The sequence below is a fragment of the Silurus meridionalis genome, chromosome 19 (genome assembly GCF_014805685.1).
Source record: "Silurus meridionalis isolate SWU-2019-XX chromosome 19, ASM1480568v1, whole genome shotgun sequence".
NCBI classification, from domain to species: domain Eukaryota; kingdom Metazoa; phylum Chordata; class Actinopteri; order Siluriformes; family Siluridae; genus Silurus; species Silurus meridionalis.
The window spans coordinates 18,656,773-18,669,272 of NC_060902.1; the positions used below are offsets into that span (position 1 = coordinate 18,656,773).

Consider the following 12,500-nt stretch of genomic DNA (forward strand, 5'->3'; position numbering starts at 1 on the left):
TATGTCTCTCACAGTGGACATGCACCTACGATGACAATTTCAGACCCCTCCATGATTTCTAAGTGGGAGAACTTGCAAAATAGCAGGGTGTTCAAATACTTATTTTCCTCACTGTATGTGTGTGTAAAGGCACCTGCATGCCCAGGCACATGGTGTTCAGCATGATGAGAAGAAACATCAGGTACTCGAAGTAGCAGGATGTCACAATGTACCAAACCTGGTACTGATACGGGTTTTTGGGAATGTAGCATCGAAGTGGGCGAGCCTTTAGAGCGTACTGCACACACTGACGCTGCACACACACACACACACACACACACACACACACACACACACACAGTGTCAAAGCGGTGCACTATGTGTTAAAGGAGGTGTAGTGCAATGGGCAGGTGTTGGACCTGGTTCTTGTCCAGCTCACAGTTCTTGTACTCCTGCTCTCCCTGCTCCTGGAAGGTGACGATCACAAAACCCACAAAGATGTTCATCATGAAGAATGCGATGAGGATGAGGTAGACAATGAAGAAGATGGAGATTCCAATACGGTTATTGTACACAGGACCGACATCCTCCATGTTCGAATCGATGGCTTTATACAACAGCCTACACACACACACACACACACACACACACACACACACACACACACACACACACACAGAGAAAGAATTACGTATGCATTAATACACAATATGTCTTAAATATGAGGCATATTGTGAAGAATATGGTTTGAGTGTAATAAAGTAGTTGCTGTATAGGAGTGTGTTGGTGTGTGAGGAGTTACTTTGGCCAGCCCTCGAATGTGGAGGCAGTGAAGAGAGCAAGCATTCCATTCAGCACATTGTCAAAGTTTAAATCACTGTTAATCCACTTCCTCCTGTGGATCAAGATCTCATTCAGCGCGTTGTCCTGATAGTAAATAAACGTCCCCCTGAAAACACACCACTGACCTTTAGTCTTCTTTACAATACAACATATAATGCATTAGCAGTCTGTGTGCAGTTAATGTGCAGTGTGTGAGTGATCTGTGTGTGTGTGTGTGTGCAGTCAGTGTGAGTGAGTGTGTGTGTGCGCAGTCAGTCTGAGTGAGTGTGCAGTGTGAATGCAGTCAGAGTGAGTGTGCAGTTTAAATGTGTAGTGTGTGTAAGTGTGAGTGTACAGTGTGAATGCAGTGTGTGAGTGAGAGTGTGCAGTGTGAGTCTGCAGTTTGAAAGTGCAGTTTGAGAGTGTGTAGTGTGAAAGTGAGTGTGTGCAGTCAGGGTGTCTAGAGTGTGCAGAGATTGAGTGTGCATTGTGAGTGTGCAGAGTTTAACTATGCAGTGTGTGAGTGTGCAGTGTAAATGTGCAGTGTGTAAGTGTGCAGTGTGTGAGTCAGAGTGTGCAGTCAGAGTGTGGTGAGTGTGTGGTGTGTGAGTGAAAGTGTGGGAATGTGCAGTGGTGAGTGGGCAGTGTGTGAGTGAGTGTGCACTGTGAGTGTGCGCAATCAGGGTGTGGTGAGTGTGCAGTGAGTGTGTGCAGTGTGAGTATGCAGTGTGTGAGTGTGTGCAGTTGGAGTGTGGTGAGTGTGCAGAGTGTAAGTGGAAATGTGCAGTGCATGAGTTTACAGTGTGTGAGTGAGAGTGTTGTAAGTGTGCAGTATGTGAGTAAGAGTGTGCAGTGTAAATGTGCAGTGTGAGTATGCAGTGTGTAAGTGAGTGTGCAGTCAGAGTGTGGTGAGTGTGCAGAGTGTAAGTGTGAATGTGCAATGTGGTGAGTGTGTGCAGTCAGAGTGTGGTGAGTGTGCAGTGTGAGAATGCAGTGTGTGAGTGAGTGTGCAGTCAGAGTGTGGTGAGTGTGCAGTGTGAGTGTGCAGTGTGTGTGAGTGAGTGTGCAGTGAGTGTGCAGTGTGAGAGTGTGCAGTGTGTGTGAGTGAGAGTGTGCAGAATGTAAGTGTGAATGTGCAGTGTGAGGTTGAGAGTGTGCAGTGTGAGTGAGTGAGAGTGTGCAGTGTGAATGCAGTCAGAGTGAGTGTGCAGTTTAAATGTGTAGTGTGTGTAAGTGTGAGTGTACAGTGTGAATGCAGTGTGTGAGTGAGAGTGTGCAGTGTGAGTCTGCAGTTTGAAAGTGCAGTTTGAGAGTGTGTGTGAAAGTGAGTGTGTGCAGTCAGGGTGTCTAGAGTGTGCAGAGATTGAGTGTGCATTGTGAGTGTGCAGAGTTTAACTATGCAGTGTGTGAGTGTGCAGTGTAAATGTGCAGTGTGTAAGTGTGCAGTGTGTGAGTCAGAGTGTGCAGTCAGAGTGTGGTGAGTGTGTGGTGTGTGAGTGAAAGTGTGGGAATGTGCAGTGGTGAGTGGGCAGTGTGTGAGTGAGTGTGCACTGTGAGTGTGCGCAATCAGGGTGTGGTGAGTGTGCAGTGAGTGTGTGCAGTGTGAGTATGCAGTGTGTGAGTGTGTGCAGTTGGAGTGTGGTGAGTGTGCAGAGTGTAAGTGGAAATGTGCAGTGCATGAGTTTACAGTGTGTGAGTGAGAGTGTTGTAAGTGTGCAGTATGTGAGTAAGAGTGTGCAGTGTAAATGTGCAGTGTGAGTATGCAGTGTGTAAGTGAGTGTGCAGTCAGAGTGTGGTGAGTGTGCAGAGTGTAAGTGTGAATGTGCAATGTGAGTGAGTGTGTGCAGTCAGAGTGTGGTGAGTGTGCAGTGTGAGAATGCAGTGTGTGAGTGAGTGTGCAGTCAGAGTGTGGTGAGTGTGCAGAATGTAAGTGTGAATGTGCAGTGTGTGAGTGAGAGTGTGCAGTGTGAATGCAGTGTGTGAGTGTGCAGTGTGAGTGAGTGTGCAGAATGTAAGTGTGAATGTGCAGTGTGAGGTTGAGAGTGTGCAGTGTGTGAGTGAGAGTGAGAGTGTGCAGTCAGAGCGTGGTGAGTGTGCAGAATGTAAGTGTGAATGTGCAGTGTGAGGTTGAGAGTGTGCAGTGTGAGTGAGTGAGAGTGTGCAGTCAGAGCGTGGTGAGTGTGCAGAGTGTAAGTGTGAATGTGCAGTGTGTGAGTGTACAGTGTGTGAGTGAGAGTGAGCGTGCAGTGTGAGAGTGTGCATTAAGAGTGTGGTGATTGTGCAAAGTGTAAGTGTGAATGTGCAGTGTGTGGGTGAGAGTGTGCAGTAAGTGTGCAGTGTGTGAGTGAGAGTGTGCAGTCAGTGTGTGCTATGCTTGTGGAGCTCCAAACAGGAGTGGCAGTCTTTATTAGTGCAGCAACATCTGAAGTTCATAACATCTCTGTTATCTCTGGCTGTTCCTACACTGAGAACTTGTCCTCTCATACTGCTTCTGCCTCCACAGGTCATCATTTCTAGCTAGCTCCTTCCACTTCCAACATTCATGTCCATGTCCATTGACCAAATCTTTATTAGTGTCTTTAGCTTAAAGTTGTGCTTGAACTTGACCTGTCTTTTTGGAGGCTTATTTACAAGCGTTTCCTCTCGCAGGTGCTGATCATATCTGAACCATTAGAGAAGACATTGTTGGAAGAGTGTGAAACAGATTGGGCATTGGTACCTCAGTATCAGTGATGCAGGAGGAGCACCTGTAAGCTACTTAGTCCACAGTAAGAGCAGGAGTTGATGCAGTTTGGCAGTAGGGGTTTTCAGTTCAGGGTTTAACTCCCTTTTCCTTATATCTCCTCAGGGCTCTCTATAATGCAGTGTGGTGTACTTTGGTCCAGGCCATTAACTCTAGAGGAATCTAGCTGCACAGTAATGCCATGTGATCCAAACCCTTCCATGTTCTTTATTCCACCTTTAGTTGTAGTGGTGCTTAGAGCCAGGTGTGACGCATTGGGTGATGAGAATGTTCACTCAGAAGAGTGCAGCTGGTAGAAAGCATTTCCTTTCCTCAGAGCTCCTACACTCCATACAGATATTCTGAATGAACACTGGAGAAGCTGATGCTGGAGCACGAAGTCAAAACTCACCTGCACTCTGCTTCTGTCATCTTCAGTGGATCGGTACAGGCATAGAATTTACCCTGAGAAGGAAATTTTCTCTTATTATTGACCATAATCCAGTGAGAATCTAACACACACACACACACACACACACACACACAGAGTAATTAATAAAATGGACATTGAGTTCTTCACCCTGAACAGCTGAACTCCAATGCAGGCGAACATGAAGTCCAGCAGCATGGTGACCAGCACAATGTTCCCAATTGTCTTAATGGCCACAAACACACACTGAACCACGTGCTGAAACACACACACACACACATTTAATTTTGAGTAAATTTACAATGGACTATATTTGTACATTTGTGTGTGTGTTTTCACCTTGAGTCCTTTTGCTCTGTTTATGGCTCTTAAAGGCCTTAGAACTCTCAGCACTCGCAGTATCTTCACTACAGAAATGGCACTGGATCTACATCATCATCATCAACACACATTTACTAACACCTCGTAGACACACACACACACACACACACACACACACACACACTTCTGTCTATAAGTGTTTCTCAGTGTGGATGAAACTCACTCCATCCCCATTGAGAGCAGCGATACTCCGACTACAATCAGGTCCAGGATGTTAAAGGAGTTCCTGCAGAAGGAGCCTTTGTGTAAGAAAGCACCATATGTCGTCATCTGAAACGAAGAGAGATGAGGTGGGTATTACACACACTTCACACACACTAGACTGTAACTAAGTTTCACAGTGATGTGTGAGTTACAGTTACACACCTGATCCTCTCTACAATGTTATCAAACGTTATCTACACAGATTGCAGCTGTTACAGTGAACATGTAGCTCCAGTGGTTCCACATGTTCGACAGACACACAGTTACAGTATTACCTTCAGCACAATCTCAGCCGTGAAAACAGATGTGAAGACGATGTCTGCATACGCCAGAACCTTGGCATGTAGACATGGAAGGAATAGATTAAACACTACACTGAGGGCTGAGGGATCACAGCAGCTTCAGGTGTGGAGCTCCTCTGACCTGGTACTGCTGGTTTACCTGAAACAGGGCACATTTACCTGGTTCCTGAAGGACATTGGGTCGATGGGATCCTCAGCTGCCAGAGAGATGCTGCTCAGCAGGATGAAAAGGAGGATGATGTTGGTGAATGTTGTGGCATTAATGATACGGTGACACAACTTTCGGAACCTAGTGAAAGAAATCATCAGTGATTGTTACATCATAGCAGTAATCTGTCTGTCTGTCTGGCTGGCTCTGCCTGTCTGTCTGTCTTGCTGGCTGGCTCTGCCTCTTTATCTGGTTGTCTGTCTTTCTATCTCTGTCTCTCTGTCTATCTGTCTTTGCCTCTCTGTTTGTCTTTGTCTGTTTGTCTGTCTCTGTCTATCTGTCTGTCTGTCTCTGCCTTTCTGGCTATTTATTTGTCTCTGTGTTTCTCTGCCACTCTGTCTGTCTGTCTGTTTGTCTGTCTGTCTCTGCCTCTCTGTCTGTCTGTTTGTCTGTCTGTCTCTGCCTCTCTGTTTGTCTGTATGGCTGTCAGTCTCTGTATGTCTTCTAATCCAACATGGAGGCACGGTAGTAGCACACATCTGTGGATCCAAATGGTGCTTTTCGCATTTTTTCCTGACTTTTCAAAGTTCATGGATGCCAGAGACAGCTGTGTTCATGTATATGACCGCCAGATGCTGCTACATTACATGCAACAACAGATCTATATGTTGATGTACCTCTGCTTGCATCAACCTCTGCTACAAAGACCAGGCCCCCAGCCCTCTGTGTCGCCTGATGCTGGGAGAGGGTGTCCATGGTAGGCTAAAGGCTAACTCCAGCCGGCCAGCTCTCCCGTCCATTCTACTATTAAATGTCTGCTCCCTGAATAATAAATGAATCTACATCCGACTTCAGCGGACGTGGCAAAAGTTTAAAGACTGCTGCGTCTTTGTTTTCACGGAGCCGTGGCTCAGCGGATGAGTCCCGGATGCCGCCATTCAGCTAGATGATCTAGCCGCGTTTTGTGTTGTGTTATTATAGCTCTGTATTGTGTATGTAGCTCTGTGTGATGTATGTAGCTCTGTGTTGTGTTATTGTAGCTCTGTGTTGTGTTATTGAAGGTCTATATTGTGTATGCAGCTCTGTGTTGTGTATGTAGCTCTTTGTTGTGTTATTATAGGTCTGTATTGTGTATGTAGCTCTGTGTGGTGTTATTGTAGCTCTGTGTTGTGTTATTGAAGGTCTGTGTTGTGTATGTAGCTCTGTGTTGTGTTATTATAGGTCTGTATTGTGTATGTAGCTCTGTGTTGTGTATGTAGCTCTTTGTTGTGTTATTATAGGTCTGTATTGTGTATGTAGCTCTGTGTTGTGTTATGTAGCTCTGTGTTGTGTTATGTAGCTCTGTGTTGTGTATGTAGCTCTGTGTTGTGTTATTATAGTCTGTATTGTGTATGTAGCTCTGTGTTGTGTATGTAGCTCTGTGTTGTGTTATTATAGGTCTGTATTGTGTATGTAGCTCTGTGTTGTTATGTAGCTCTGTGTTGTGTTATGTAGCTCTGTGTTGTGTATGTAGCTCTGTGTTGTGTTATTATAGCTCTGTATTGTGTTATGTAGCTCTGTGTTGTGTTATGTAGCTCTGTGTTGTGTATGTAGCTCTGTGTTGTGTTATTATTATTGTAGCTCTGTGTGTGTTATTGTAGCTCTGTGTTGTGTTATCGTAGCTCTATTGTGTATGTAGCTCTGTGTTGTGTATGTAGCTCTGTGTTGTGTTATTGTAGCTCTGTGTTGTGTATGTAGCTCTGTGTTGTGTTATTGTAGCTCTGTGTTGTGTATGTAGCTCTGTGTTGTTATTGTAGCTCTGTGTTGTGTTATGTAGCTCTGTGTTGTGTTATTGTAGCTCTGTGTTGTGTTATTGTAGCTCTGTGTTGTGTTATGTAGCTCTGTGTTGTGTTATGTAGCTCTGTGTTGTGTGTAGCTCTGTGTTGTGTTATGTAGCTCTGTGTTGTGTATGTAGCTCTGTGTTGTATGTAGCTCTGTGTTGTGTTATGTAGCTCTGTGTTGTGTTATGTAGCTCTGTGTTGTGTTATGTAGCTCTGTGTTGTGTTATGTAGCTCTGTGTTGTGTGTAGCTCTGTGTGATGTATGTAGCTCTGTGTTGTGTTATGTAGCTCTGTGTTGTGTGTGTAGCTCTGTGTTGTGTTATTGTAGCTCTGTATTGTGTATGTAGCTCTGTGTTGTGTTATGTAGCTCTGTGTTGTGTATGTAGCTCTGTGTTGTGTTATTGTAGCTCTGTATTGTGTATGTAGCTCTGTGTTGTGTTATGTAGCTCTGTGTTGTGTTATGTAGCTCTGTGTGATGTATGTAGCTCTGTGTTGTGTATGTAGCTCTGTGTTGTGTTATGTAGCTCTGTGTTGTGTTATGTAGCTCTGTGTTGTGTTATGTAGCTCTGTGTTGTGTTATGTAGCTCTGTGTTGTGTGTGTAGCTCTGTGTTGTATGTAGCTCTGTGTTGTGTATGTAGCTCTGTGTTGTGTTATGTAGCCTGTGTTGTGTTATGTAGCTCTGTGTTGTGTTATTGTAGCTCTGTGTTGTGTATGTAGCTCTGTGTTGTGTTATTGTAGCTCTGTGTTGTGTTATGTAGCTCTGTGTTGTGTTATGTAGCTCTGTGTGTGTTATTGTAGCTCTGTGTTATTATTATTGTAGCTCTGTTGTGTTATTGTAGCTCTGTATTGTGTATATGTAGCTCTGTGTTGTGTTATTGTCGCTCTGTGTTGTGTATGTAGCTCTGTGTTGTGTTATTGTAGCTCTATTGTGTATGTAGCTCTGTGTTGTGTTATGTAGCTCTGTGTTGTGTGTATGTAGCTCTGTGTTGTGTTATGTAGCTCTGTGTTGTGTTATGTAGCTCTGTGTTGTGTTATGTAGCTCTGTGTTGTGTATGTAGCTCTGTGTTGTGTTATTGTAGCTCTGTATTGTGTATGTAGCTCTGTGTTGTGTTATTGTAGCTCTGTATTGTGTATGTAGCTCTGTGTTGTGTTATTGTAGCTCTGTATTGTGTATGTAGCTCTGTGTTGTGTTATTGTCGCCTGTGTTGTGTTATTGTAGCTCTGTTTTGTGTTATTGTAGCTCTGTGTTGTGTTATTTTAGCTCTGTGTTGTGTTATTGTAGCTCTGTATGTGTATGTAGCTCTGTATTGTGTATTGTAGCTCTGTGTTGTGTTATTGTCACTCTGTGTTGTGTTATTTTAGCTCTGTGTTGTATGTAGCTCTGTGTTGTGTTATTGTCGCTCTGTATTGTGTATGTAGCTCTGTGTTGTGTTATTGTAGCTCTGTATTGTGTATGTAGCTCTGTGTTGTGTTATTGTCGCTCTGTGTTGTGTTATTGTAGCTCTGTGTTGTGTGTAGCTCTGTGTTGTGTATGTAGCTCTGTGTTGTGTTATTGTCGCTCTGTGTTGTGTTATTGTAGCTCTGTGTTGTGTTATTGTCGCTCTGTGTTGTGTTATTTTAGCTCTGTGTTGTGTTATTGTAGCTCTGTATTGTGTATTGTAGCTCTGTATTGTGTATTGTAGCTCTGTGTTGTGTTATTGTCGCCTGGGTTGTGTTATTGTCGCTCTGTGTTGTGTTATTGTAGCTCTGTATTGTGTATGTAGCTCTGTGTTGTGTTATTGTCGCCTGTATTGTGTATGTAGCTCTGTGTTGTGTTATTGTAGCTCTGTATTGTGTATGTAGCTCTGTGTTGTGTTATTGTCGCTCTGTGTTGTGTTATTGTAGCTCTGTGTTGTGTTATTGTAGCTCTGTATTGTATGTAGCTCTGTGTTGTGTTATTGTAGCTCTGTATTGTGTTATGTAGCTCTGTGTTGTGTTATTGTCGCTCTGTGTTGTGTTATTGTAGCTCTGTGTTGTGTTATGTAGCTCTGTATTGTTATTGTAGCTCTGTATTGTGTATTGTACCTCTGTGTTGTGTTATTGTAGCACCAGGGTTGTAGAGAAACGTTGTCTCATGTCACTTTGTACTGCTTCAGCTCTACATGGTTGTGATGACAAGAAGCTTTTAATGACTTGTCTGTCTGTCTGTCTGTCTGTCTGTCTGTCTTTCTGTCTTTCTTTCTTTCTTTCTTTCTTTCTTTCTTTCTTTCTTTCTTTCTTTCTTTCTTCATACACACTTGTTCTGTGGGCCAAAGATGAAGAAGGAGCTGGCCTCAGGCATTGGCACCACAGTCTCCTTCAGCTGCAGGTCAGCCATTGGTCGAGGCCTAGGACTGTTTGGGATCTCAGGTTCCTCCTCCTCATCATCACCTGGGTAAAGATCATAACTGAACAGTACTAAACATCATTTTATCTCTTCACTTCAGAAGCTCTTCACACTTACAGACAAGCTAAACTAGGATTCCAGGAATACATTTTAGGTTTTAGGATTCAGTTCTTCAGAATGTTCTCACGTGATGAACATCATGTAGAATCACTGAATCTTAATGTGTGTTCAGTGCAGTTTGGAGATGATTGTGCATCAGATCATAAACACTGCTCCACTGATCCTTATAGACAAGTATCAGTCCTGTGTATGAGAGAATGTGTAGCTGGAGCTGTTCCACTGAATCCAGGTTCTACATCATCAGATCAGCCCAGTGCTGTTACTCACCTGGAAAATCCGCAGGTGGAAAAGGATCTTTAATCTCGTTTACATTCGACTCGAACTCGTCCACCTTCAGCTGAGAACATCAGAGAAGTTGTGTTTTATAGACAAAGTTACACTGTTTCTAAAATGAAAATCCAACACAGCAAACGGGCATGTGTGTGTGCGTGTGTGTCTGTGTGTGTGTGTCTGTGTGTGTGTGTGTGTGTTGGTCCCTTACCCTGGCCGTGGTGGGGATTCCGTCAGTCTTTGCTCGCTGCTCTGCTAACTTCTTTGCCGCACATTTATCCTCGTCTCCTTTATCAGACACTTTGGATCTGAATCATCACACCAATCAGACCTTTAATCAGATATCTGATTACCTGCACAGTGAGTAATGCGGCTGACCTTTGACCTCACCTGAGCATCTTCTTATGCTTCTTCTCCTCTGCCTTCTCCTTCTGTGCAGATGTGAGGCTCTCAGCTTCAGCCAGGTTATCCACTGCTATAGCCAAGAACACGTTCAACAGGATATCTGTGGGAGAGCTCAGGAAAACACACACACACACACACACACACACACGATAAAGGATACAGTTGCCGCAGATGAACAGGATGATAAAGTAAATGCTGACCAGGATTCCAGGTATCACAGGACCTCCATGAGCCATGATACCATCATACATCACACTGTTCCAGTCCTCTCCTGTCAGGATCTACAGACAGAATGAAACATGAAGGTGAGGCATTGTGTGTGTGTGTGTGTGTGTGTGTGTGTGTGTGTGTGTGTGTGTGTGTGTGTGTGTGATTACCTGGAACACAGTGATTAGTGCCTGAGGAAAGTTGTCAAAGTTGCTTCGTCTGATTTTCTGGTCAGGGAAGTTGAATTTTCCTCCGAACACCTGCATGCCAAGGAGAGCGAAGATGACGATAAAGAGGAAGAGGAGGAGCAGGAGAGATGCGATGGAGCGCACAGAGTTCAACAGAGATGCTACCAAGTTACTGAGAGAGGTCCAGTACCTGACACACACACACACACACACACACATTTTACATGTGAGGTAAGTGACTGTTTAATAATACAAATTGGATGAGTTTTTCACTCTGAAAGCTGAGACGAAGGTGAGATCAAGGTGTGTACTTGGTGACTTTGATGAGACGCAGCAGACGAATGCAGCGCATGACCGAGATGCCCATGGTGGACATCACACCCATGTGGACCAGAATGATCTCGAGAAGCCCCATGGACACAACGAAACAATCGAATCGGTTAAACAGAGACATGAAGTAAGAAGGCAGGCCCAGAGTGTACATCTTCAACACCATCTCCACCGCAAACAGACACAGCAGAGCTTTATTCGAACTCTCTGTGGATAATCAGACACAGAAAAGCACTCAACACCATTTACACTAACCACAACTCCCCCAACCTGGAGCTGATCACATTCAAACTACCCCAAACCCCTTTCAGTCTGATGAGAAGTCTGCAGGTGTTAATGGGAGTTTGACCTTGGAAGTCGGTGAGGGCCTGGGTCTGCTGATGGTGCTCTGTGGCGATGACCAGCGTGTTAAAGAATACCAGCAGGAAGACCAGCCAGTAGAAGAGTTTGGATTTAACCCAGACACGACACTTCCTCCGAAAGAATCGATTCCAGCAGCGAGCATGACGCCTGAGGAGAACACGAGTCCAAAAGGATTCAAATCAGATTTCATCTGAAGATTTCTCCAGCAGGAAATGGACATAATAACCGATCACTCACACGTAGTACATGAGTCTGTTCAGACCCTCCAACTCATACAGACTCTCCGTCTCAGAACCTCTGTCCTGCAGCGGCAGCAGACCTGAGAGAGAGACCAGAGTGAGACACCAGAGTGACCACAGAGAGACCAGAGTAAGACATCAGCAACAGAGAGAAACACCAAAAAAATAGCAAAAAGAAACCCTAGAGACAGACAGTAGAAAGACACCAGATGGAGACATCAGATACAGCGGTGAAACATCAGAGACAGACAGCAGCAACATAGAGGCGCCAGAAAAATCAAGCAAAGAAGGAGCAAGATCACAATGTGTTCCTGTGAGTGACTGTGTAAGTCTGTGTTTGACCTTGACCTTCCTGGGCGGGGTCCATGATCTCAGCCTGAGTGATCCACTCCATGTAACCCTTTAGATCTTCATCCAGCTGCTGACGTTCACGCAACATTTGATACTCACCACTCCGAGAGCTCTTTTCCCGCTCCTTAGTGAACTCGCTAAGTGAGAGAAAAACACACACAGTGATCTTATATGTATGACACACACACACACACACACACACACACACATGGTGAGAGTATGACACTGACCCACACAGGACTCCCAGCACCATGTTTAAGATGAAAAATGATCCCAGCAGGATTAGAGTAACGAAGTAGAGCCATGGCCACTCCATCCCAAGTGCATCATTCACCTGAACACACACACACACACACACACACACACATTTCTATGATGATGGGTCCTGGTTGGTGCAGGTGTATGTCCCCACCCTGTGGTAAGAATGTGCTGAGAGAGACACACCCAGTAGAGGACGTCTGTCCAGCCCTGTGTGGTGATGCACTGATACACAGTGAGCATAGAGAAGCCCAGATTATCAAAGTGACTGATGCCGTTATTAGGACCGGGCCATCCTGGTCTACACTCTGTTCCATTCAGCATACAGCGTCGGCCGTTTCCTGCTTCAGCACACGGAGACGGCTTCTCATTCTCCACCGTCGCTATGATATCTGTCTCACACGCACACACGCAGTCATATGGTGAAATCAAATGGTACAATATACAGGTATTCCTCTATATCTAAAGATACATTACGACTCCATCGTAAGTCCAAAATATTGTAAGGTGAAGAAGGTGCTGTGACTGTAACAGTTTTTTCTGCTTCATGTGGATTTATCATTTTCATTTTCTGCTCTAAACTGATGGTTTTTCTC

At 44.6% G+C, this 12,500-nt stretch overlaps 1 protein-coding gene across 1 annotated transcript in view; it reads right to left on the bottom strand.

The window, feature by feature from the left end:
* cacna1sa (calcium channel, voltage-dependent, L type, alpha 1S subunit, a) overlaps positions 1-12,500 on the bottom strand; it is a 36,937-nt gene that overhangs the window by 18,815 nt on the left and 5,622 nt on the right. Inside the window, 21 exon segments of the mRNA XM_046875434.1 lie at positions 134-292; positions 399-600; positions 782-928; positions 3,936-3,988; positions 4,104-4,211; positions 4,293-4,380; positions 4,498-4,604; positions 4,814-4,873; positions 5,000-5,129; positions 9,085-9,217; positions 9,561-9,630; positions 9,775-9,871; positions 9,954-10,068; positions 10,129-10,249; positions 10,346-10,553; positions 10,675-10,900; positions 11,043-11,203; positions 11,294-11,375; positions 11,638-11,783; positions 11,877-11,980; positions 12,091-12,296. Coding sequence (XP_046731390.1) covers positions 134-292; positions 399-600; positions 782-928; positions 3,936-3,988; positions 4,104-4,211; positions 4,293-4,380; positions 4,498-4,604; positions 4,814-4,873; positions 5,000-5,129; positions 9,085-9,217; positions 9,561-9,630; positions 9,775-9,871; positions 9,954-10,068; positions 10,129-10,249; positions 10,346-10,553; positions 10,675-10,900; positions 11,043-11,203; positions 11,294-11,375; positions 11,638-11,783; positions 11,877-11,980; positions 12,091-12,296 — 2,723 coding nt within the window.